Raw genomic sequence first — 26784 nt, 5'->3', positions numbered from 1 at the left:
AAAAACGGTATTTTTTATGTAATAAGAAAAAAAATTAAAATGATACTTTTTTCGGAAACAGAGCAAGTATATATTAGTTTTAAATTCAAATACTATTAATAAATGTAATTGTATAAAATATTTTAATCAAAAAAAAAATTTCTGTTTACAAATAATTTTAGGGTAAAAAAAAAGGTTTCCCAAGGGCTCATGATAATGTTGAGAGAGAGAGAGAGAGAGAGAGAGAGAGAGAGAGAGAGAGAGAGAGAGAGAGAGAGAGAGAGAGAGAGAGAGAGAGAGAGAGAGAGAGAGAGAGAGAATGCATGTGAATGTGTTTGTGTAGTAGATCTTCTTTCCATGAATATAGTATGTCAAACCCTAGCCGTCAAGAAAAAAAGAAGAGATTTTTTATTGTTTCAAGCCGCTGGTCGGAATCTTTTATAGCATCGTCATCGGTTTGTTTTATTCGTTTTGATTCTCTTTCTTTGATTTGATTTACTCCTGGTTACTTAGTTTGTTTGCCAATTTATCTTAAATCTCACAAAGTTTTGATTGTTCTTTTGTAAGTTTTTTTCAATGGATTTGGAAAAACAAAAACTTCGGTTCAATTGAACTATTTAGAAAAGGTAACTGACATATCTACTGTGGATGGTGGTGACGGATCTTACCGGCTTCAATCGTTGATGGTTCTTCACGTGATGGTGATGAAGTTTTTGCTGCAAACTATGGTTACTTCAAAAGGCAGCATCAAATTCTATGGAACGGTAATCTCTTTGACTCTATTGTTATCAATAGATCAATATAAAGAGTTGTTTTGTCTCGGTGGCTCCTACTGGAGTATTAAAAAGAGCGTGACAATTGTTCTCAGTTCAGTATGAAGTGTGGTGTTTTTTGATATACGAAGATTAACTTCCTTGAGATTCAATTACTCCATGGAGCTTTTATATAAAAAATCTTTAGTCATCCATACGCAAAATAGATGTGTATTGGCTTACATTGGATTCCTACTGGTGTATCTATTTTCTACATTTGTTTTGTTTGTTCTCATTGTTTAGAACTCTTTACCGATAAAGCTTAATAATACAATCCAGTGTTAAAAAAGAATATAATATGTTAAGTTTTGTTTTTTCTTATAACTTTTAGAACATAACTAAATTTCAACGACAATCATTTGTTGTCACACGGGTTTAAAATATGTAAATTATATAACGCATTTTAATATAAATAAGTTTTATTAAAAATTTGTACTTATATGATAAACACAAAATTTCTAATGTTTTAAAATGTTAAGGTTTCAATAATTTTTAAATACAAATTTAGAAATTAACATATTTACATTATATGTTATATAGTTTAATTTTAAACTGTATTAATGTAGAATATGAATGTCTAATTTATGATCATTTGTATCTTGTCATTACAAAAACAAAAATTAAACCATTGATCCCAAAATTTTATTGTGAGACGTTTAACATTTTAGTTATTTTTAGTCGTTTTAAAAATTCAAAAAATAATATATAAAAAAATATTTATTTTATTATATGGTTAATGTGATTGTTTAATATATTTTAATAATATAAAATTAAAAAAAAGAGTTAAAATACAAAAAATATTATCAAATATTTATTATTCATAATCATTAATTGTCATATATGGGTTAATCATATTAGGTAATTGTAGGGCTGGGCAAAAAAACTGGATCCGAAGAACCGAACCGTACCCGATCCAAAAAATTAATACCGAATCCGAACCGAAATTGATTAAATATCCGAACGGGTTCTAAATTTTGGTATCTAAAGAACCAAAACCGAACCTTAAAGAACCAAAACCGAACATGACCCGGATCGAAGTATCTCGGGTACCCGAATGTAACTGAAATAGATTTATATACCTAAATATATTACATAATTTTTTATTTAATATATATTAAAAATAACCAAAATATATAAGATACTTTTAAATTGTCTAAAATACTTGAAAATATACATAAATAGTCAAAAGTAAATGTCTAAAATAGCTAAAATATATTCAAAACACCAAAATACTTGAAATCTATTGATTATCTATCTAATTATTCAAATCAAACTAATTTATATGTTAATTTTAGGTATTTTGACATCAATTATAAAAATAATTTAAATGGGTTATCCGAACCCGAACCAAACCCGCAAAGATCCAAACCGAACCCAACCCGAAATTTAGAAATACCCGAATGGGGCTGAAATCTTTAAACTCAAAAACCCAAAATTCGTATAGATCTGAAACGAACCCGAATGGGTACCTAAACGCCTACTCCTATATAATTTTGTTGGTTTTTTTAAAAAAATGCGAGAATATTCTTTTGTATATTATCTATCAATTTGATAATTAGTGTAATAAAATATAATATAAATTAAGATGAATCAATTTATTTTTCTAAAAATTCTGAATTTTATTTTCATGATGACACATAGCTAAAAAAAAATATTGTAATGTTTCTCAATTAGGATGTGATCACAATAATTTTTAGCACCGACCAGGGCGCATGAAAAACGTTTTAGTGAACAGAACTTCTTATTCTTCGTAGTCTATTCCTAGTTTGCTACTATTCAAAACAAATATTGTCAAACTCAACTAAATTATATTTTTTCAGAAAAACCCAATTATATTTTGAAAATTTTAAATATAAAAATATTATACTTTTAGCTTAGTGTCATGTCGGCTCTCTCTCACGGATAATTATTTAGATCTACTCGTCGGACATTTAGGGTCTGACTGGTTTAACCGCAGCGGTTGCGGTTGCGGTTGCGGGAGTTTGCGGATGCGGGTGGTTGCGGTTTCTAGCGGTTTTAAGAGATTTGTACGACTGGTTCTGCGGTTATAAATTTGTGCGTTTGCGGGATACTTATGACTGGTTAACTACCAAATGCAGCAGCAGTTAAATAATAAATTAACAATATTTACATTTTATACAATTATAAAAATATCAAAAATAATAATATTATAATAAATATAAAATTTATATTTAGAAAGTTATAGTTTAATTTTTTAAAAAATATAGAAAATATTTTTATTTTAAAGTTTTATAATATTAATTAAAATTTAATTGATATATTTTAGCATTTTTATAATTTCAATTTAATTTTTTTATTGAATTTTTTTATTTTTGTATTTATATTGTTTTGGAAAAAAAAAAAATTTTTTTATCCTCCCGCAAACGCCCGCAACCGCAAACGCTAGCTGGAACCAGCTTTTGAATTTATGAGGTTCAGAGCGATTTGGAGCGATTTGGAGCAGTTTAGAGAGGTTTGAGCGATTGTTGCAAAACGCCAGCAACCGCTACCAACCGCAAAAGCTGCGTTTGCGGGTGGTAGCGGGAAAACCAGTCATACCCTTAAACGCCGCCTACAATAATATTTTAGACCACGGTTCTCGTATCCATCTGACAAATTGATTTTCCTAAAAGAAAAATTCTTAGAAACTAATAATTCACAAGTTCAGTTTTTTTCTCGAAAACCAAGGACACATACGTGGGCTTGCTTCTGTCAATCGTATCATATGATTCAGATCACACTGTTATTAGATATAAAGATTAAAGGTAACAAATGATTTCTGTTAAAGCAAAGTTAGATTATAGATTGCTCTAGGGATGTTACAAAAAAAAAAAAAAAAAAAAAAAAAAAAAAAAAAAAAGATTGCTCTAAGGAAAGACCTTTCTTACGGCCTTTGATTCTGGAAGTATAGTGGCTCGCCGGCTATGTTTCAAGATTGTGTAAACGTTTGGTTATTTTTTCTATTTTTTTTTGGTAAAATAAGTTTGGTTTACTTTGATATCAATCTAAAATCATATATAAGCATCTCCAAGAACAACTTTATATCTGAATTTTACTAAATTTAATATTTGAAGTTTGAAGATGTTATTCTCCAGTAAAACTTAAAATACATCTTACAAATTATAATTTTGTACAGTATAGTCTTTACTTAGACAAAAAATTAAATAAAAGCATATAACTTTTATAACGACCGAAGACATACAATAAATATTACAAACAATACTTATTAATAAATTAGTACTTTTTTAATAGCAAACTACATATAAATAAAAGAATTACAAACAAAATCACATTTTCTAAAATAAATAATACATATTATTATTTTCATAATAATTCTATATATGACCAAATAGTGCATTTGAAATTTTGAAGGGATAAATAATTTTTTTATCTTTTATTTGTAGCTTACGAGTTAAAAATTGTTGAAACTGAGCATTTTCGTTTATTGTCATTTTGGGATATTGAAGGTTTGGGATCAAGTTTACTTGAATATAAGTATAATTGTAATATTTTTTAATATTTTTAAATATTTTTCTTTGCTTTTATTTAAAAATTAATATTTTTATTTTAATTTAAATGTAAAATTAAATTTATAAGAACATATATAAAATACAGAAAAGATATAAAATTGTTTGAACTAAGTATAAAGGGGTATTAAACATCAATGTAACTTGATCCATCATTAAATCAATTTATATAGTTATCAGAAATATATACATCCTCTAGAGAAAATCCACTAAGAAAATTCCTTATTATGTTAAATTAATTTTTATTTTAATAGTACACATCTTTCAACAAGATTTAAATTTATTATTTTTTTAACTCACGTTAGACAATCTAGGACTTTAGATGGTTTCTAAGAATTAGTTTATGTTTACCCTAATATTTTAGAAACTTGTTTTATTTCTTACTTCTAACCATGTTAATTTTCAATCTTTTGAAGTCGCTTCTATATTTTTTAATTTGAGTTTTTGCATATTATACTTTTCATAGTTGTATGTTTGGACTTTGGAACATTTGTTGACCATTACTCGAGTCTCGGATATATAAAATAAATGGAGATCTAACTAATCGACCATTGTAAATATATGGGCCTTTAACATACCAAAAAGCCTAAATTAGACAAAGCCCATAGTTTTGAAGGAAGTCCATGAGATGTCTGAAGGGGATAAGAGGTTTTAGTTTTGTCCTTTTGTTAATCTGTAATGTATTGTCAGCCATGCTCGCACAGTTATCTCCATCGCCGTCTCCTTCCCCGGCGAACTTAACCCACTTCGTTCACCGTCGTACCTTCCGAAACTCCACACTCGCAGTCGCCGCTTCTCCTCCCACCGCCAACTCCTCCCGTCCACCAATTCAGGCAAACATCTTCATTAACTCTACTTTCTCATCTTCAGTTGTTATCTAAATTTCGCAGCTTTTATCAGATTGTTGGAGGAAAGGATTCGACTTTGGATGTTACAAGGAAGAATAATTCAAAGGGTTTCACGTTAGAGGCAAATGAAGAGGAAATCGATTGGATGAATCTTGAATCTGATATTCGTTTATGGACTAGAGCGTTACGTCCTGTTCAGGTAATGGATTGATTAAATTTTGCTTTTCTTTTCTTGTAAAGTTATGAACTTTGTTGGGTTGTGTTTTTACTACAGTGGTATCCAGGACACATAATGAAAACTGAAAAGGAACTTAGGGAACAGCTTAAGCTAATGGATGTTGTGATTGAAGTCAGAGATGCGAGAATACCCTTATCCACAACTCATCCAAAGGTTTGTGTCTTTAGCCGCCTTTCATCAGACTAGAGAGACACATATAGATGAGTTTTGGATTCTTTTTGAATCATTTCTTCTGTAGTGGAAAGTTTAAGTCTTGTGGAACCTACTTCTTTCTGTCGTTAACATACTCCTTTTGGAAACCATTTACGTGGTGTGTGTTTGTTGTAGATGGATGCGTGGCTTGGGAATAGGAAAAGGATATTGGTGTTGAACAGAGAAGATATGATATCTACTGAGGATCGAAATGATTGGGCTAGATACTTTGCAAAGCAAGGGATAAAGGTCATTTTCACTAATGGCAAACTTGGGATGGTATGCTTTTCTACAAGTTTAATCTTTTACTTTTGCTTCTTTTTTTTTTGGAACTGTTTGGTTTAATAATATCTCTGAGTGATGGTTACAGGGAGCTATGAAGCTAGGTCGGTTAGCAAAAAGCTTAGCAGGTGATGTAAATGGGAAACGCCGAGAGAAGGGTCTTCTCCCTAGGCCAGTGAGTAAATGTACCTCTGTTTATCTATTATTCTCTGTTGCACTATGTATATAGTTTTAGTTTTAAGCAATGTTCTAAAATCGGTTAAATTAAGTAACATCAAAGTGGATTAGAACTAATTTAAGTATATCATATTCACTATCAATTTGTCATTAAACAAGGGATGATTTTTTCCCCTCCAATTTTGTATCTTTATAGTATATCTAATTTTTAAATATTTCATCAAAGTAATTTTTTTAATAAAACGCAAAAACTTAAAATAAATATAAGATATATAATCAATATACAAATAATTTAAACCCTAAATAATCTGTTTATCTTCTCTAGAACACCTAACTATTGCCTAGCAATTTCCTGAATATTGGTTTTAAGTATACTTCATATTATGCAGGTAAGAGCTGGAATCATTGGATACCCAAATGTTGGAAAGTCATCTTTGATCAATCGTCTATTAAAGCGAAAAATCTGCGCAGCAGCACCAAGACCAGGTGTAACTAGAGAGATGAAGTAATAAACACTTTGTCTTTAACATATTCAAAATCATTGTCTTAATTTTTGTCACTGGTCGTTTCTCATATCATACTGTAAAACAGATGGGTGAAGCTTGGGGATGGTCTTGATCTGTTAGATTCACCAGGAATGCTTCCTATGCGTATTGATGATCAAGCAGCTGCTATAAAGCTTGCTATTTGCGATGACATTGGAGAGAAAGCTTACGACTTCATTGATGTTGCTGGAATCCTTGTGCAGATGCTAGCACGGATTCCTGAAGTAGGCTCAAGGGCGCTTTACAGCCGGTACAAGATTCAGCTGGATGGTGGCTGCGGTAAAAAGTAATGAAAACTTATTCACAACAAGATCTCATTTTCTTTTGGTAACTATTGTTCATTATGGCTTTTTCTTGATTCTATGCTCTCTGTCTCTCTTTTGCAGATTTGTGAAGACGCTTGGTCTTGATTTGTTTGGTGGGGATAGTCATCAGGCTGCATTTAGAATACTGTCGGATTTTCGCAAGGGCAAATTTGGGTATATCTCGTTGGAGAGACCTCCACTGTGAACAAGACTGTGTATAGCGTTTAATGCTCAAAATTCTGAACTAAAAATGCCTAAATGTGATGTATTTTATATTCCTAGATATAAAAGAAATATACTGGGCTACTGAATGTGAATGGGTATAACAACACCAGTCGCTAACTTAACGTGTTAAAAAGTCTAATATGAGCATATTTGTTTAATGTAAAATCAGGAAGTTGCATAATATAGCTGATCATAATGTTTAGGTATCTCAATTTCAAAACTATTGCATTAGGATGTGATATTTTTGCAAATGTTATTGTTGTCCAGTGGATTAAAAATCTTCTTTCAAACAAAATTTCAGAGTTTGATATCATAGTTATATGATATTCATATAGCTTGCATGTATTTTCTGAATCATTTATCAGACATTGACATGTAACTAAATAAAAACTATATTTGTGATTTTAGAAGCGAGTTTGATATCATGGTTATATATGTTCATATAGCTTGCATATATTTTCTGAGTTATTTATTAGATATTGACATATAACTAAATGAAAAATAAATGTGTGATTTTAGAAGCTTATAAAATCTAAATTGGTAGGTTTTCTTTTTAACAAAAAATTATATTATATTTTAAATTTTAAATTTAAATATAAATTGATAATAAATATCTGTTGATAAGTATTTCACAATTCAAAAAATCTAGTCCGGCATTTTTATTTGAGAAATTTTGTTAAATTTTTGGAATTCTTAAATATTTTATTATTAAATTATTAATATATGTTATATAAGTATAAATAATATAATAGTACAAATACAAATATAATAATATTTTACATTTTTTGAAATATTATTTAATTATTTTTTTCAACTATATAATTTTTATTACCAAAAGCATTCTTCAAAATTTTATGCAGTTTAAAAAAATATTAATCCTAATACCATTAGTTTTTTTTAATATTTACAAATTCTGAAAATATTATTTAGTTTTATGATAATTATATACCTAAAGCCTTCTGTTGTATAAAAAAAATTATAAACCTACAAGATTTTCTTTTAATTTTATAAAATTTGATTCAATATATTTTAACCAAAAATAGATAAAAATATATTTCTAAAACTAAATATAAAATTTTCAACTACTATTTATTTTCCTTAATTTCTACATATAATTAAATCAAAATTTTAAATTAAATATTGTATGCAAATCATAAAAAAAATTAATGTAATTTAAATTTTAAAACTTTTATATGTGGGTATATCAGTACAAGAATGATTCTAAAAAAATGACATTTTCTAAACTAGTAGGTAAAGTTTTAGGTTTTTTGGATCCATCTTATCTCAAATTGGGTTAAGCCCAAAATATGTAAAGTCCAAATGAACTCAGTTTGGAAGACCTATTTTTGGACTTTTAGACAGTGGATGTCTAGTTTAGACCATGTAATAAATAGAGCAAAGAATCTAGACTAGAAACACAGCCGTTGGACTCAAAAGTAGAGGACCTACCAATACATCTCTAGGTAGATACTTTTTGTGAAAAGTCAGTCGTCGACCAAGCACAAGCCCCACTTCTTGTTCGATCTCATCTACTCTTGTCCATTTATTGATTATTTAAACATACAAAATAGATAAAAACAAAATGAGTTAGAAAATCAGAACGTTGGGCCAACTCTCGAGATCCCATTTAAATCTCTCTTCTTTGATTGATCTCCCCCTCATCTTCAATAAACTAGCCGTTACATCTCTCTCTCTCTCTCACTCTCTAAACCCTATTTCTCTTTACCTCCATCAATGGCTGCTTCTGTACAAACTCCATCACCTATTCATACTAACAAGGTAAGTTTTTCTCTGTTATTAAAATTGGGTATGATTCAAAATTGAAGATTTTTCATGAAATCATCTCTGTTTTCTCACAGGAAAGTGGAAGAAGCTTGATCATGGTTTCTGAATCTTCTCCATCCTCCGACAAGCGTCTCTGGAGCAGTCTTCGTAACAGGATAGATGTTCTTCTCGATGAAAAGAGCAAAGACCACAAACCCATCTCTAACTCCCCATTGGTAGCTCAAAAGAGTGTTGGAGAGTCAGAGAGAGCAAAGAGGTTGAAGAGTGATTCAATGCTTTTGCTTAAAGGGTTTGACTCTGTTTCTCATACTCTCTCTCAGCTTTCCAGTAATCTCGACAATGCTCTTCAGGTAAACTGAAAAATCAATTAATATGATTTGTTCATTCTCACATGATTGATGATACATTGTGAATCTGTAAACTCAGGGAGTTAGAGAATTAGCTAAGCCACCTACATTGTCTGAGATACTCCACTCCAATCTCAAAGCTGATCAAATACAACAAGAACAGAGAGAGGAAGAAGAAGAGGAGAGTAAAGGGAAGAAGAGGAAACACGAATCTGATGCTGAGGTAAAAGAAGATTCTTCCGATGAAGATGAGAAGAGACCTAAAGAGAGGAAGATCATGAAAAGAGCTAAGAACGTAAAGACTCAGTCTTTAAAGTCTCTCTGTTTTTTAATACTTCTTTTATACAAAGATTGAATGTTTCTTTCTTGCAGATTGCGATATCAATGGCAGCGAAGGCTAATTCGCTTGCAAGAGAGCTTAAATCCATAAAATCCGACCTGAGTTTCATCCAAGAACGTTGTGGATTGCTTGAAGAAGAGAACAAAAGACTCAGAGAAGGGTTTGTGAAAAGCGTTAGACCTGAAGAAGATGATCTGGTACTGCACAACCTCCAAAAATGCTCTGTTTCATGTTCTGTTATGCTCTGTTTTGCATCTTATGGTGATTTTTGATTATAGGTGAGGCTGCAATTAGAGGTGTTGCTTACGGAGAAAGCGAGGTTAGCGAATGAAAACGCGAATCTGGTTAGAGAGAATCAGTGTCTTCGCCAGATGGTGGAGTACCATCAGATCACATCTGAAGATCTCTCTGCTTCTTATGAACAAGTTGTTCAAGGTTTATGCTTAGATTTCTCATCCCCTTTTGCTGAAATCGATTATGAACACGAAGAAAAGGCTCTCGATGTCTCAAAATCCCTCATCGAAAGCTTTGAAAAAGCAGAAGAAGAAGAAGAACAACACTGATTGATAAAAGACATTTTTGGATGCAGTTTCTTTGTCTCCAAGATATAAAAGTTGTAATATCATTCCACTGTTTATTGTAATAATTGTGTTGGTTGGGTATTTGATTAAAACATAAGCTTTTGAGCAGTTTCTTGGTCTCGAAGAATATAAAGTTTGTAATATCATTCCTTGGTTTGTTGTAATAATTTTAAGATGATTAGCCTATACTACTAATATTTGCAATGGTCTAACAAGCGCTTTAAGGAGCTGTTTAAAGCGTTAAGCATTTATACTAAGACTTGATCCCTATGCTTCTTTTTTTTTAAATTGCTTCTGTTTATGAGTTCAAAAGTAGTGAAATGTTGAAAAAATAGTACAATAACCCGGTAACATTTGCTCACAGTTAACTTCAACCCATGATTTAATTTTGTTGACCCCAATGAGCTTTGTGGCTGGCTCAGCCACTGGTCGTGACTGAAATCTCGACCATCATTTCTTAGCCTGGAGGGGAAGGTTGCAGCACCCATGAAACCTTTTGTCATATTTAGAGAGGAGTGATGATCCGTTTTCTGGAATTCTGAAATACTTTTCTTTGAAGCAGTAATGTTCTGCTTGCTCGGACAATTAGAGCTCGAGGAGAGTGATCTGTCCAAAGCTGCAAAGGAATGACATTACTGGAAAAGATCACTGTGAGTTATTATCTTCTTTTCTTTGGTTGTTGGTATCAAATTTTTTATTATATTTGGTTCTTATCTCTATAGAATGATGATGATGTCAAATGATCTTGAGAGGTTGACTAACTGAAAAACCTACTTCTACTCTTCTTGTTGGGTAGTTATGACTTGTGTAAGCTTATGTAAGCTTCAAAGACTTGTGTCCAAAGTGGGTTTGTTCACTTCCAACAGTTAGTCAACTATTTTAACCATTATCCAGCATATATTGATTTGCATATCTTAATAAGAAAAATTAGGTGTTCAGAGTTTCACCTGTTAGTATTAAAATTTTAATTCCTAATTAAATCATTTAGAAATTCATATTCGGTTATAATAATAATTAAAATTTTGCTTAAAATTTTTATTTGAATCTGACTATATATGATAAATATTTTCTTTAGAATTGTGGTTTTTAACTTAAATATGAATAGTCTTCATGGTTCTATTAGTCACCAAATATTATAGGAGACTGTAACCTTCTATTGGCTTCTAAGGTGTTAGGTAAACTATATTTGGGTTTTCATAAAACATTGGATGTGTTTGAATCTTATTCTTCCTTTTATTTAAATTTTAAGTACATGGTTAATTGTAAAACTATAATTGGCAGGTTTAATCACACACTTCGGAATAAGTAATAACTAATCACTAAAGTTGCCTTCTCGATCCGCTACTTGGGGTAAGAATAAGATCAACTAATATAACTTCCTAATTTTTTTTTGAAAAACTTGCGTTGGTTGGTGAAGGTTGTTAAGAAGAAGTGGCGCCGTTGGTCATTTGATTTTACTATTTTAGTTTTTATTTTCTTTCTCCTTTTAATATGCATCATATACTGTAAAGCATAATAGACTACTATTAATTAAAACATATATTTTCTTTTGGTCATATCTTGTATCGTAAATTCGTAACTAGCTCAAATACAATTTTACAACAAAAAAAAGTTAGATCTATATCTCCTTAAGGTGTATGTTTCTCAAAGATTTTTTTATAAACCTTGCATAAGATGGCATCTATACTATTATTTATAAAGTGATTGTGCTGATTTGTCACATTCTCCATGATTTTAGCTAATTCTCCTTATGTGTCGTATTCTTATTAGTTTTTAGATTAAATTGTTAATTTATTAATTTAGATAATATAAATATTTTGAAATTTCTAATTAATTTATTAATTTAAATAATATAAATATTTTGAAATTTCTAATTGGAATGATGATTATAATTATTTTAATTTTCACAAGATTTTTATTAGTTTTAACTTAAATCGTTAATTTATTAATTTAAAAAATACAACTATTTCAAAATTTCTAATTGGAATTAAAATTATACAAACAAGTTAGGACCAATTCTTATTTTTATATGATGTAAGATGTTTTAAACTCTGTAGTTTCATTTTTCTCATTTTTTTTCAAGTTGTTTCGATTATAATTTTTGACATCTATATTTATGTACTTTTGATATTTGTTTTTTTTTTAGTTGGAGTTCTATGATTTGTTTTAGAGTTTGAAAGACTATGAGCAAATCGGTTTTGCTACACAGAGTATGAAATTATGAATTAGGTATTGTAGAATTATTTCGGTAGTTATTTCACGTGTATGTTTTATTATTGTTTAAAAACATGCTTTGATATTAAGTTTAGAGAGTTGCCTATGTAATCATGCTATGAGCATGTGTTTAATGATTTAGTTTCTAAACCAGGCAAAGTAAATATATTTTTAACGAATAATTAGATTTATCAGTATATAATTTACCATAAATTAAGTTTAATAATAAAACTATCATTATCTATTTTTTTTTCTTTTATTAAAAGTTAACTTATAAAATATTAGAATAAGTCAATGTATATATTGATCAAGTAAACCAAAATTGGCTTTATCACAGGATTACTACGCGGTTCATATAAACATCATAAGTCGTAAGTAAAACTTTTTTAAAATTAATTTTTTTATCTAAATAAAAGTTAAAACAGAAATTGTTTGATATTAATTTTTTTTTATAAAAAGCAAAATTATAGTCTACTAGTTTGTAATTTTTTTGGTAAATATATGAGTTTGATGTGTTTTTAACATCAACATTATATATGTATAAATTAAAAATGTAAAAACCTAGAAAATATAATAAAAATTATCTAAAGATTTATTATTACATTTTTATTAGATAAGATAAAATTTTATTATTTTTTTCTTTTTTTTTACATTTTTAATCTTTTATATTACAGGTAATATTTAGATAATTTTTATTATATTTTCTGAGTTTTTTCATTTTTAATTTATACATATATAAAGTTGGCTGTCAAAAAAACATATATAATATTGATGCTAAAAACACATCAAGCTCATATATTTACAAAAAAAATAAAAATGCTAAATTGAAGTTACTAGTTTTTAGATAATATTCTAAATTTTAATTTTTTAATTTTTTTTAATGGTAAAACCCCTCAATTATGTTTACTTAATGTAGAAATCCCTAGCTATACTAAAGATTTTTTTAATTTTTTTTTGTCTATATTGAAAATTTGAAATAAAAGGGTGTGTAAGTCTAGTTCCATCCTTCTAATAACTAAAAATAAAAATTCAAAAATGAAACCATTGATGTTCTTTTTCTGTTGTCAACAGAAAAAAAAAATTCTTTTTAGCTAAAAAGTAAAAAACTTAAATGGTGGCATTAAAAACCTTATATGTAGTATCCTTTTTTTTTTTTTGAGCAACTCCTTATAGTATTATCCAAAAATAATACCAAGTTTGTCGTCATCGGCTCTCCCTCTACTTTCCAAACGCATCGTGAGTAATATTTATAGTTACGATTCAGGTTAGAAGTTGGGCAAAATCAAACCTCTTCTCCTCTTTCTTTTTCTTTGTGGACCAAGAAAACTTCTCGTTGATCCTCTCTTGATGTTCTTCTTCTTCTTACAAGATTAATTCAAAGTCATTTAACTTTTAAAAAATGGGTGACATCATCGGTCACAGTGATAGGGAGATACGGTTACCCTCTCATGTTCTCCAAGATCCCTTGTTTGATCATTCTAACAAACATCAGGTTTATATAGTCTCTTATCTAAGTTTTACTAATTGATTATTATCATCATGTTAGTTTGATCTCGTTTTGTATATCAAAATCGTTCTTACCTTATTATTTTCTCTCACACAGTTGCATAACTCCTTCATCAACCACAACCACCATGGCAGCGAGGGATTCCGTCGACCCGGTGCACCACCTTCAAATTCCTTCAGAGAAACTTTTCCTTGGGTAATTTATTTATTTTAGCAAACCCTTTATCAATTTTTTTTTATTTAAATGACTTTTTCTCAATATTTCTGAAATGATTTTTAGATCTTTTATCGATGGGGTTAGAAATATATTTTCAGGCATTACTATATACTTCAATTAATTTTACTTTTTGTTGTCCAAAATAAAATTATCTTACTGTTTGTGAAATTGATGTTATGAAGAACTATAATACGTACATTGACAAACGCAGCAAAACAATTGGCAAATGAGTAAAAGAGAGGACCAAATGCAAGCATTTTTCTTGGTTCCGCCGGCCCGTAAAGCTTCTGGCACCGGAGTTTTTCTTCCAGCCAGCGCTTGTCATCTGCCAACCAAAAAAACAGGTTATTATAATGGAATTCGATACTAATTAGACTCATGAATGTATTTATTTGATGTTATATAAACTTTTTAGCTATGACAAAAAAAATATTTGCCCACAGCCTGTTCAACGGTGCTTCTCCCGGTGCGTGTAGTTCAAGCTCTCAATCTCAACGTTCACAACAAGCGTATTCATGTTTCTCCCCGTTCAGGTTTTTTTTTCTTCTGTTCATCATTCTCTTTTTTTTTTTTCTTTTTCTAATGCAGCACGTTAAGTAGAAAAAAAATCAATATTTAAATATATACTTTATTTTGTTTTAAATGTACGTAGAAATATTTGTTTCTCAGTTTAATGCATCAAGTTTCTCAATTTTTTCTTTAAATGTAAAAATGCTAGAGAATAATTCGAAGAAGAAGAGCGAGATGGTGGAAACACCTGCGAACATTGAAGTCGAAACTCTGATTGATTCGCCGGAGAATCTTCTCCCGGAGGAATGGATTTATTGATGGCCAATGTTACTTATTAATGTGAATGAATAGAATCAAATAAAAAGATAATGAAAGATTGTAATGTGGATTCTTGTGTCGTGTATGCTTGCCATTGGGTTAGTGTAATATATCCGAATAAGATCAACCCGTTTGTGACTTGTGCATATTCATTTTGTTATAAGGTCGAATCAAGAATGAATTAGACTTCTTCATTTGATGCAAAAGTAAACATATAACTTATTTTAGGCCTCTTTTTTGGCACAAAACTTTTGGCTTCTAACATGAAACCTTTTTCTTGGTAAGAAGAGAAAAATTCATAAGCGAAAGTTATATACTACAATAACAAGCAAATAATTTGAATATAAAGCATACACTTCTAATTTTATCTCATTAAATGATTTAATTGTGACACCAGTATAATTGTGGAAGACTAAAATTTTGAATGTCAAAATAAATTTGCAAGTGAACATTGCAAAATACACTAAGTAAATGGTGTATACATATTTTATATAAATAAAGACCTATTATTATATTCACAATAGAATTATCTTTATATTTTTTAACACTTAATACATTTTTGATGAGATTTAGTAATATTTTATCTAAAACCACATTTAAGTTCTATACAATATATATTATATACACCAAATAATATAATAAAATTAATATAAATGTCAAATTAAAAAAACAATTAATGTCTATACACTAAAATCAAATATTTTTCTTATCTTAGAATAAATATATCTTAAAATAATAAATCTAAATAATTTTTTTTTGTAAATTAATATCTCTATAACTTAATAAAATTTTAAAGTCCCAACATTATTTATAGAAGTTCTACTGTATAATGAATTAAAAAATTTTAAAATATTTTAAATTGATTATCCGAACCCGAACCGATCCTGCAAAGATCTGAAACTGAATCTGAACCGAAGTTTAGAAATACCCGAATGAGTCTGAAATCTTTGACCCCGAAAACCCGAAATCCGAATGGATAACCAAGCGTCCACCACTAAAAATGAGGATGAGCTGAAGTTAGAAATTAGTTGGGCTTCTCCCTTGTCAACAAAAAGAAAACATGGTAGAAGTGTTTTTTTTTTTTGATCAAAAAAAAACATAGGCAGAAGTGTATTTTCTTAAGGGGGGTTGTTTTGGATAAAATTTAAAACTAAGATGCGTGTTTTCTGTAGATTCAAAACAAATCGGAGAAAATTGCAAATATTTAAAGAATTTTGAGACATGGCGGTGTTGAACAGAGTCTTTAAATTTCTTAAAAATCCCCAATTGTTATCTTCCTCCCGCTTCTTGCCATTGCTGTATCGAGCTCTCCCTAGATCTCTTCATCTCTCGCCATGAAGCTCGTAAGGTATGTAATTTCTTTGTTATCTGCTAATCTTTTTTCGCTTTCTATAATTTGAGTAATTCTTTTTTGGTTGCTTGATTTCGAATGGGGATTTTGATTATTCGCAGGTTTTTGATGAAATTGAACAATGAAACAGTTTCAGTAGAGCTTAAGAACGGAACCATAGTTCACGGAACCATCACAGGTACACGCTTCATCTACCATGGACCTGTGTTGCTTTTAGATTAGACAAAGTGTTGATTTTTTGTTTTGTTTTTATCCCTAGGAGTGCTTTGTTTCCTTGAGCAATACAAGTTGACTTGTCTCTACTGTTAATGTTTTCTCTTGTTTAGAATGCAAGCATCACTAGGCGGTTAATATCTACTTACAATGCAGGTGTAGATGTTAGTATGAACACTCACTTAAAAGCAGTGAAACTCACTTTGAAAGGGAAGAATCCAGTCGCCCTAGACCACTTAAGTGTCAGGGGAAACAACATTCGCTACTATATTCTTCCAGACTCCTTGAATCTCGAGACTTTGCTTGTCGAAGACACACCACGAATCAAACCGAAAAAACCAACTGCAGGTAACATATAAGCATCTTTATTTCTCTACTTCTCCATTCATTCTTAACCATGCCTTTTGGTTTTATTGCTTTCCTCTTCTCATCATCTTTTTTTTTTTTGTTGTCATTGGTATCAGGTAAAGTTCCACCAGGTGGTCGTGGACGTGGGCGTGGTAGAGGTCGTGGACGTGGCGGCCGTTAAGCATTTTGCAGTGATCCCAAGTTTTTTTCTGTCTTGTTATCTTTTAAATTTTCATGATTTTAAAATTTGATACGTTATTGCCAAACTAATCAAACACGGAAACACTCACTTTCGTTTATTATTGAGTTCATTACTTTATTACACAATCTGATAAGACTCAAAAGGTTCGAGATTATTGGTTTTGACCTTTTCCAAGAATCTGGATATAGTCAAAGGTTAAACTAAGACATAGCCGTTCATCACAGTCACAGCTTTGCCAGTGAGCAAGACCCTCTGCTTCTCTTTATCGTAATGAACCTTCAGTTCCCCACTACGCGAAGCCTACAAAAACACTTGCTCAATCATTAAACTGTGTGGTGCGTGCTTAGATTGCTAGCAAGTTACAGAGAGAGGAGTCAGTCACCGTGTAGGCGATGAAATCACATTTGTTCATCTTGAGACTCCAGTAATGTGCTAATGAACAATGTGCACTTCCACATGCAGAGTCCTGAATGACCAGAGAGCAGAGTAAAAGAGGTAAAGCTAACTTTTGGAGAGTTGCTCAAAGCTTCTGCCCATGGAAAATGCAGGATTAGTTTCTTAACCTCATTGAGCCCTAGCTTGGGAGCAAAGAGTCGACTGCAGAAATCATAAGTAGATCCCTCAGGAGCAGCTGCTGTAACAATCATCACTTTGCCGGGGCATTTCATGATTTCATCAGTTCTTGGCTGCAACTCAGCCACTGACTCCCAAGATGAAAGCACAACCTGTAATCAGATGGGAAAGAAACACTTAGAACATAGTTAAACCAGCCAAACTTACAAAGTTATATGTTTGCATAACCATGATTTGATCTGTTGAAGTTGATTTAGTAGCTCCCTTCAACGGTTGAAATACGAGTTTATCCTTTGTAGTTCCCTTGACATCAACAATGGTAGCTCCGTCCAAGGCTTTAGAGAACATGGAGAAATCATTGGAGCTGTACTCACAAGTTGTTATCACAGGGAAGTTAACTTCGATCAAGAAAGATCCTTTGGCTTCACAATCATCGACCCTTTTAGCAGTTAGAATCCCAGAGTTAGTGGAAAACTCGACAGTCTCAGACGAGCCAACCAAACCGTTTGAGAAGAGAGTATGAGCTGATGCTAATGTTCCATGACCACATATATCCATCTGTCCAGATGAGTTAAACTTTTTTCAACAAATTGCATCCAGCATCTGTCGACTTTATAGCAAAAACTCGATAAACTATTAAATACGATAAATTGTACTAGTCTCTAGTTAAGATAGTATAAAATAGAATACATATCAATAAGATAATGAATTTTTGAAATTTGTTTATGGTCATAATGTAAACATAAATTAATAATTAATGTATATAAATTTTATATAAATATAAAATATAAAATATATTGTATAGTTTAAAAAAAAAAATTCTAAACACTTCAAAATACTTTGATGTCATTTTATAAAAAAAATGCATCTATGATTAGTTGATTATGTTAGATACTTTTTATATACCAAATAATCAAATAAAAACAACATAAATTTTATTTCTATAAAATTTAATAAATACATAATCAAGTATTGTTCTTATTTTCACACTAAAATAAAAGATACAATTCTAAAAAAAAATTGTAAACTAAAAATTCTATAAATAATAAAATATTATAGTCTTAACATTATTAGTTTATAAAGTTTTTACTGTAAATTATTATAAGGGATGTGAAAAGAACTAGAAAAACATAAACAATAAAGTAACCCATACATATATTTAACTTGATTCAAAAACTGGCTACAAATTAGCTATGTCCTAGAAGAAATAGAGATTAAGAGATGTTATTAATTTTTTGGGGTTACATTAGGTTAAAAGAACCCAAATATATATATAAGAAGAATACTAGCTGAAAATTTTAAAATAGTGGACTCGCGGGCTATGCCTAATAAGAGTTACTAAACTGAAAACCATAATCCATATAGGAATCATGTGAGAATACATTCAAATGTTCGAAAAAGACATACCTCGGCTGTGGAGGTGAACCACCGGAGATGAAAGCATCGTGGATGTAGAGAATCAGAGCCGGTGATGGGAATAAGAAAACATGTCAACGGAAGTTCAAACTCAGCAGCAAGAGACTGAAGCCAAGAGTCGTCTCTCTCATGGTCTTCTTCAAGAAAGCAAACTGCTGCTTGGTTCCCTTTGAAGGCTGACTCAGTGAATGCATCAACCTGTTTAGCAAACATTCTTTGGAAATGGAAACGAAGAAAGCTTTGGAAAGAGACTCAAACGAAAAGAAGAAGAGAATACAATTACCACAAAGTATTTCACAGGCCTCTTCATGATCTTGCTCTTCTTGCTATGAATTCTGAATCTCTCTCAACGTTTACTTATATTCAGCAACTCACACAACTTTTTGAAATAACGTGAATCACGTAGCCTATATTTTCAAGAAAAGAGGAGCATCCAAATATGCTTAGTTCTGTTATAAAAAAACAGGCAAGGTTTGGGCTATAGCCTTCAAAACATTTAAAATCTGGTTGATACCACGTTTCAGGAGTAAAGTATCTTTTTCTTCCCCTCATCAACCCATTATTTATGTTCCAAAAATGCATCGCCACAGATCTCCACCTAAAAAGAAAAAAAAAGTTAGCCAGTCGTTACACATCGAGGCTATAGATGCATAAAAAGAAAAAGAAACAAGCCTCTTTCTGATGACTCTCTTCTTTACTTTTAAGTGAAAACTGAAAACCAAGTGAGGCTATAGATGCATAGTTTACCAATCGTTATACATCCGTCATCATTGATTCTTATTGATCTCTCATATAAAAATCAATATGATCTTGAACACATACTAAAATTTGTATTTGTTCCAAAGAATAGCATATAAAAGAGAAATGACAAATTAACATTCAATATAAATACACATATATCTATAAGGTTACATGTTTATGAACTAGAATTTAGATTTAAAGGATATGTTTTATGAGTTATTGTTTAAGGTGTAGGGAGGGTCTAGGGTATAGAATTAAGAGTATTATTATTTTTTTTATCTCTATAATATTATTTGAGAAGTCAATTTCCTCGGTGTCGCGCTCACGTTAATTGTTACGATTACAAAGATACTTTTAATAAATTAAAAATATTATATATGATTGCCATTATTAAATTTTTATTTATTTTTAATTAAATTTTTCCTTTCCTTTATTATCTTTCCAAATAATATATAATAAAGTAAACATTAGTTAATGAACTATAAACTTTAAAAACGAAAAGACGTATCATATATAATTTGACTCATAAAAAAGAAAAGTTTCACAAAAAAAAATTATTAAAAGAAAAGATTCTAAAATTTAAGACGAAATATAACACATACATAATTTGATTTCATAAAAAGGAAAGTTTACAAAAATAATCTTAATATTAGAAATATATTCCTTTAAAAACGTAATCTTAAATAACATAGTATATATTTTAAAAGTAATAACAATATTTTCTTTATATCAAAATATAATTCTCAGATGATCAAAACTAAGTTAGATAACATAACATAAACTGAAATATTTTTAATGAACTAAAGTATTTTAAAACTAATATTAATGCGTTTTTTAACATATGCTTTGCATAATAGTTTTCTAAACCAAATTTAAAATCTATAAATTTTGCATAATAATAATTTCTCAAAAACTTCACAAAATTTGGTTGGTATTTATTTTAAATATCAAATAAGATATTTTAAAATTTAATCTTAAGCAAGATAACCTTTATTAGAAAACAAAAATTATTTTTATTATAATTATTTTTAATCAAATAATTACATAAATATTTTCAAATATTATAAATCAATATATTTAAGCGAACTATAGATATTATACTTTGCCATTATCAAAACTTAGTTTTGCTTAATCTTTAGTTTGATTTTTGCTTTATTTATAGTTTTAGTTTTGAACTACAATCGTTTTAATACATTGTGGCCTCAGTGATTATGTGGCCTAAAGCACAAGCTTTATTTACCTTATGGTAGAGCTGGCACTTCTGTCCTACCGAAGCCTAAGCAGAATCCCAAGAAAATGATTCTTTAAGAACCAAATAAATACTTAAGAAAATGATTTTCTAAGAAACAAATAAATCTGTGAATCCAAAATATTTTATCTTATGAAACAGAAGGAATGGTATTTATTTGTTTCTTTTTTAATCAAAAAATATTTTGGTTAAATCACAAAAATTTTAAAACTTACTTTTTCAAAATGATATTATTATTAATATAAATATAAGACGATTTAACCAATCATAAATAGTGTAATAAAATATTATTGCTCAACTAGTTTTGAATAAAGTTAAATAAATATTTTAAAAGTAGCAAAATATTTTATATTTTGGAACAGTAAATCTCTTATAAAACTTCTTTTATTATGAAACGAAATGAATATGTAAATAAATCAAACAAATTAATTATACCTCACCGTATAAGAACAATGGCCAGCAATGAGATTTAGGTACGTTATTATAAAAACGACAAAGCTAGTTGAAAAACGGTGTGTTCTTTTGCGTATGTAGCTTTAATTTCTGGCTTCTCTGAAATGATCTGAAGCATTGTGAATCATGATTCTTGTGTCTTGGATTACGAATCATGGTGCTTCTCCTAGTTTCTTCTTCTTGCATTTAGTGCATTTGCTCCAAAAAATAATCTTACGATTTGTTTTTTTAAGAGAGAAATAACGATTTGTTTCTTTGTTTGCAAGTGATGATGAGCACACATGCAGAACCAGAGTATCAACCAATACACATAATCAATTGATTTCAAGCAATACAAAAGCAGCTAGGCCAGACAGATCTCTTAGTATTAATTTAATATAATAAAATATGCGGAGGAGATCTGATTTGGTTGTCCCATTTATTACATCGCAGAGGAGCACCATATCTTCTTATTGATACACATCATGTACAAGACATATGGAAAATTACCACAAATACTATATTTTTAGTACCGTATCTTGTTATAGGTAACAGCTGTAACAAATTATATTTCATCTTTTATAAAATCTTGCTTTGTGACTCAACGTTATTGCAAGTCTGATATAGAAACGACACTCTTCAACGACCACTACATTCTATTATAAATAAACATATGCATTATTTTATCAAAAATCTGATCAAGCTTTTTTTTTGGTAATATGGCAAAGGTTATACTAAGACAGAGCCTTTCATCACAGTCACAGCTTTGCCAGTAAGCAAGACTCTCTGCTTCTCCTTATTATAATGAATCTTGAGTGTTCCACTCCTAGGCGAAGCCTATAACCAATTTTCAAAATTTCAGATCACTATTAGTATGGCAAGTAAAACATTTTAGCCTTAAAATGCTTGTAAATTGCATATTAGAGAGAGTGAGAGGGGACTGACCGCGTAAGCAACAAAGTCACACTTTTTCATCTTGAGGCTCCAATAATGTGCTAATGCACAATGTGCACTTCCACAGACAGGGCTCTGAATTAACACAAGCAGCTTCGGTGAGATTAAATAATCTATCCATTAACAAATGTAAATACAGATGGACATATGATCTTTTAACCTCATCAACTCCAATCTTGGGGCCGAAGACACGAGTAATGAAATCATAGTTAGATCCTGGAGGAGCAGCAGCACTAACAACTAACATTTTACCGGGACATTTCAAGATATCATCCCTTATTGGCTGCAGTTTTTTGACAGATTCCCAAGATGGAAGTACAACCTTTAATAAGATAGATATATACAACGTTTTATTAAGATTAATAACAATAATGCAAATATTTTTCTAAAGGTTCTTGAAGTACATACGATGACTTTGTCGGTTGAAGCTGCCTTGGCAACTCCATTCAAGGCTTTTGAGACGGTGCTATCTGTTGTAGTTCCTTTGATGTCAACAATGGTAGCCCCGCTTAAGGCTTTGGAGAAGATGGAGACATCATTTGAGTTGTACTCACATGTAAGAATCTCAGGTAAACTCAGTTCGACCAAGAAGGATCCTTCTTCTGGAACCTTTTTAGCAATCAGAATCCCAGATTGGGTAGCAAACTCGACTGTGTCAGAGGAACCAACCAAACCGTTTGAGAAGAGAATGTGAGCAGATGCTAATGTTGCATGGGCACAAATATCCATCTGTCAAAAAAAAATGGTGACTGATAATCTAAATGAATGCAAATCATAAGTGATTCAAAGAACGGTGCAAGACCTCGACTAAGCGTGTGAACCACCGGAGTATGAAACGTGGGGGATCAAGAGGATTGGATCCGGTGATCGGAGTAAGAAAACAAGTCATGGGAAGGTTGAACTCAGCGGTGAGGGACTGAAGCCAAGAGTCGTCTCTCTTGTTCTCCCTATCAAGAAAGCACACTACTGCTGGGTTCCCTTTGAAGGCTGAGTCAGTGAATGCATCAACCTGTTTATCAACCATCATCAATCTTGAGATGCTTAAAAAACATTATCACCTTATTAGAAAGAGAGAGAAAAAAATACAAAGAAGAAGAAGAGAGATCAGTTACCACAAAGTAGTTCACAGGTTTCTTCATGATCATATTTATGGCCATACCTCTTCTTCTTTCTTTTGATTTCTGCCTCTTTACAACTTTCGCATACAGTTATATATATCCGAATATAAATGTAGAAATAAGACCTTGATTGTTTTAGGGGCAATTGTCAATAATAGCACATTTTGAATTTTATGTCTCAAAAATATAGCACTAGAAGGAGAAAGTCACAAAAATGACATTCATTAAAGGGTAAAATATCCCTAGTACCATTGGTTTAAAATTAAATAAACAAACAAAAATAAATAAAATAAATAAAATAAAAATAAATAAAATAAAAATAAAAAAATGAAAAAAAAATAATTTTTTATAGTTTCAGATTATGTGTTTTTAGATTCAAAATTTTTATAATTTTTTTTTGAATATTTTTTTCGAATTTTTTTTTATTTTTTTTTCAAATTTTTTTTTTATAATTTAAAAATACTTTTTGAAACTGTTTTTAAAATTTTTATTTTTTATTTTAGTATTTATTTTTTATAAAATTTTAAACCCTAATTCCAAAACCCCCACCCCCTTAACTCTAAACCCTAAGGTTTGGATTAATTAACCCAAGGGGTATAAGTGTATATTTACCTCTTTAATGAAACCTATTTTTGTGACTTTGAGCCTTGAGTGCTACTTTGGGAACAAAAACTTGGTTTGGTGCTATTCTAGTCTTTTTCTCTTGTTTTAGAGGCAAGTTCTGCGTTTGCGTTTACATGAGAAATATGTTTTTAATAGGACAAAACTTAGGTTCACACCTTATGATGAACCTTTAAATTCACCATCCCTCTTATAACCAATTAAATTGCCACCTAGATAATTAATAAAAAATATTAAATTTTATTTAAAGAAATTAAAATAGTTGGAAAAAAATGATGTCTAACAAAACCCTAAATTCTAAACTTTAAATCCTAAATCTATAAGCCGATAAATAAATGATATCTACTTCGGATTTGGAATCAACAAGGCGAGCATGTCCGGGGCTGAGTGTGTGTTTTTTCCGAAGTTTATGTCTACATTCGTCAGCATCATTGTCACTGTCTGATTCGGACGAGGAGCAATGTTCTACAACAACTTCAGTCAGCGATGGAACTGATTCAACCACAACTAACTGGATAGCTAACACAAAACCCTTCACAACGATGGACTTCTGAGATAATGCTATCTCATCCCTCTCCTTAATGCTAGACATTAGCATATCAAACGCCATCCTTCCCCATGTAAACCGGAAAAACTCATCAATATCTTCAATCGCCTCCGCATGCTATCTCATTATCTTCATATTAAGATTTGTTGATAGAAGGACAAAGGATAGGAGCGCAAGACAAGCAATCTTAATCCGAATATTTGTATCCTGCACCATTTTCTTTCTCAACATCTTAACAGCAGATTTTACGCTAACCACTTCTACTTTTCCAAATAATGTCGGCCAGTATGGCTTCTCATTGAGATTTGCCTTCATCTTCAATTTCGATTTCCTAGGATACTTACCACATGGAAGCTCTGTAACTATTGCAAACTCTCGCAACGAAAATCTTATGGGACTACCAGCAAACTGGAACCACACTTCATGCTTCTTCTTAACTTTCAATTGTCTAGATAGTAAATACTTTGTAAACCTGCCCGAGAACGCAGATTTGTCAGCTATTTCCACAAGCTTCCCAAACGCCGATGCCCAAATAGCCTCAATCTCATCTTCATGAAGAGCATTCAGAATGAAGTTTATGGCTCTAGAAGATTGGTAAGTTAGAACCCTAACCCCGAGGGGTTCTTCTCCCTGCGCGAATATCATGTCTGGAATCGCCAAATCATCGCTGGTTTCAGATGAATCACGTAAGTCGAAGATCTTGGAAGCCACCATTTTCGCCAAAGCCAATCGGATCTGAAATTTCTGATCTTAAATTCTTTGGAGTTTTAGTCTTTTCCTGTTCACGGAAGAGAAGAGTAAAGTCTTACTGGAAACTTTGGTTTCTTGCAATTTTCCAAGATATAAAAAAATTTGTTCTCACAGAAAATTATTATCTTTGACGCGTGTATGTGATACAATCATATATGTTGTCAGACGTAATCTTTTCATGAAAGGCATCGGTGGAAATAAGGAATTTGTAATAGTTGTTTTCCATATACCTAATATAATATGTTTTTATAGTCATCTAATGCAAATCCCTTATATATTAATTGAGGAACATTTGAAAAGATGTAACCTCAATTTTGTATTAATTAAAAGAGGCCCCAATGCATAGGTGGCACTCAATTAGGTAGTCAATTACATTCAATTGAAAAATAAGTAGGTCCACATTCGATTTTTATATATTGTTAGATATATAAGTTGGTCAAACTATATGATATAATGATATGATATGATATTTTCTTTCCTTAAATAAAACCTACGAAATTACCATAAATGACTAATATATATATGACAATTAATGAGTTTAATAATAAAGATTTGATAACAATGTATATCTCCTCCATCATTTTTTGTTTAATTTTATATTATTAAAATAAATTAAACAATCAAATTAGCTATAAAAATAAAATTTAGATTTTTTCGTATATGTTATATTTTGAATTTTTAAAAACGACAATAAATGACTAAAACTATTAAAATTATTATGTTAAAAATTAATGATCAATGGTTTAACATTTTTATTATAAGAAGATACACATGATTTTAAAACCATATGAGTAAAAAATATCATTTAATAATAAAATAAATAAATAAATATATATATATATATATATATTAAACACTATATACCATAAGATTACATAAATATTTTAATATTTAAACTTTCAATGAATTTTCAAGAACATTTATAAATTATAAACTTATTAAAGATTTCAGATTGAAAATTTTGTTATCGATGATTTAAATATTTTGTTATAAAACGATATGAACGATCATAGAACCGTATGATTATAAATTCTTATTTAATAAATAACTATACAAAATATACTATTCCTAGAAAAATAGGTTGGTCCATCTTAACTTATATTACACTTTTTATTAAACTAACTATCAAATTGATAAATAACGTATCAAAAAATGTTTTGCACTTTCCTTAAATAAAAGCTACGAAATTACCTAATATGATTAACGTATATGTGAAAATTAATTATAATGAATAATAAATATTTGATAACAATTTTTGTATCTTAGTTCTTTTTTTAATTTTATATTATTAAAATATCTTTAAAAATCACATTAAATATAT

General features: G+C 30.1%; 6 protein-coding genes across 7 annotated transcripts; 4 read left to right on the top strand and 2 right to left on the bottom strand.

The window, feature by feature from the left end:
- Nucleotides 1–4899: 4899 nt before the first annotated feature.
- On the top strand, nt 4900–7289 carry LOC103858739 (DAR GTPase 3, chloroplastic). Its single transcript, XM_009136152.3, has 8 exons — nt 4900–5151; nt 5219–5365; nt 5441–5557; nt 5732–5875; nt 5967–6053; nt 6445–6560; nt 6647–6886; nt 6987–7289. The coding sequence occupies exons 1-8, from the start codon at nt 4942–4944 to the stop codon at nt 7108–7110; spliced, it is 1185 nt and encodes a 394-aa protein (XP_009134400.2). The 5' UTR covers nt 4900–4941; the 3' UTR covers nt 7111–7289.
- A 1383-nt stretch (nt 7290–8672) lies between these two features.
- LOC103858738 (inner centromere protein A) lies at nt 8673–10380 on the top strand. Its single transcript, XM_009136151.3, has 5 exons — nt 8673–8909; nt 8990–9265; nt 9342–9557; nt 9635–9799; nt 9881–10380. The coding sequence occupies exons 1-5, from the start codon at nt 8865–8867 to the stop codon at nt 10163–10165; spliced, it is 987 nt and encodes a 328-aa protein (XP_009134399.1). The 5' UTR covers nt 8673–8864; the 3' UTR covers nt 10166–10380.
- A 2721-nt stretch (nt 10381–13101) lies between these two features.
- On the top strand, nt 13102–15086 carry LOC103858737. Its single transcript, XM_033286212.1, is given in 6 exon segments — nt 13102–13889; nt 14001–14099; nt 14303–14320; nt 14323–14464; nt 14564–14653; nt 14839–15086. Coding segments are annotated over 6 exon segments (552 nt in total). The 5' UTR covers nt 13102–13796; the 3' UTR covers nt 14949–15086.
- A 303-nt stretch (nt 15087–15389) lies between these two features.
- LOC103858735 (small nuclear ribonucleoprotein SmD1b) lies at nt 15390–17187 on the top strand. Its single transcript, XM_009136148.3, has 4 exons — nt 15390–16296; nt 16401–16477; nt 16669–16860; nt 16977–17187. Exons 1-4 carry the CDS (start codon nt 16283–16285, stop codon nt 17039–17041), a joined length of 348 nt encoding a protein of 115 aa, XP_009134396.1. The 5' UTR covers nt 15390–16282; the 3' UTR covers nt 17042–17187.
- On the bottom strand, nt 17131–20437 carry LOC103858736 (uncharacterized isomerase BH0283). Its single transcript, XM_033286196.1, has 6 exons — nt 19335–20437; nt 19043–19249; nt 17864–18193; nt 17626–17787; nt 17445–17528; nt 17131–17362 (listed from the first exon to the last, which is right to left on the bottom strand). The coding sequence occupies exons 1-6, from the start codon at nt 19359–19361 to the stop codon at nt 17258–17260; spliced, it is 915 nt and encodes a 304-aa protein (XP_033142087.1). The 5' UTR covers nt 19362–20437; the 3' UTR covers nt 17131–17257.
- A 1585-nt stretch (nt 20438–22022) lies between these two features.
- LOC103858734 (uncharacterized isomerase BH0283) lies at nt 22023–23883 on the bottom strand. 2 transcript variants are annotated; one of them, XM_009136147.3, is made up of 6 exons: nt 23540–23883; nt 23230–23436; nt 22836–23156; nt 22588–22710; nt 22419–22502; nt 22023–22310 (listed from the first exon to the last, which is right to left on the bottom strand). In XM_009136147.3, exons 1-6 carry the CDS (start codon nt 23582–23584, stop codon nt 22203–22205), a joined length of 888 nt encoding a protein of 295 aa, XP_009134395.1. In that variant the 5' UTR covers nt 23585–23883; the 3' UTR covers nt 22023–22202. The 2 variants fall into 2 exon arrangements, with proteins under 2 accessions (XP_009134395.1, XP_009134393.1); XM_009136145.3 differs by having other exon boundaries at nt 22588–22749; nt 23540–23879.
- Nucleotides 23884–26784: the final 2901 nt, after the last annotated feature.

This window comes from Brassica rapa, chromosome A03 (genome assembly GCF_000309985.2).
Source record: "Brassica rapa cultivar Chiifu-401-42 chromosome A03, CAAS_Brap_v3.01, whole genome shotgun sequence".
Classification (NCBI taxonomy): Eukaryota; Viridiplantae; Streptophyta; class Magnoliopsida; order Brassicales; family Brassicaceae; genus Brassica; species Brassica rapa.
Note: the sequence above shows the minus strand (reverse complement) of the source record. Positions and strands in the feature narration are given on the sequence as shown.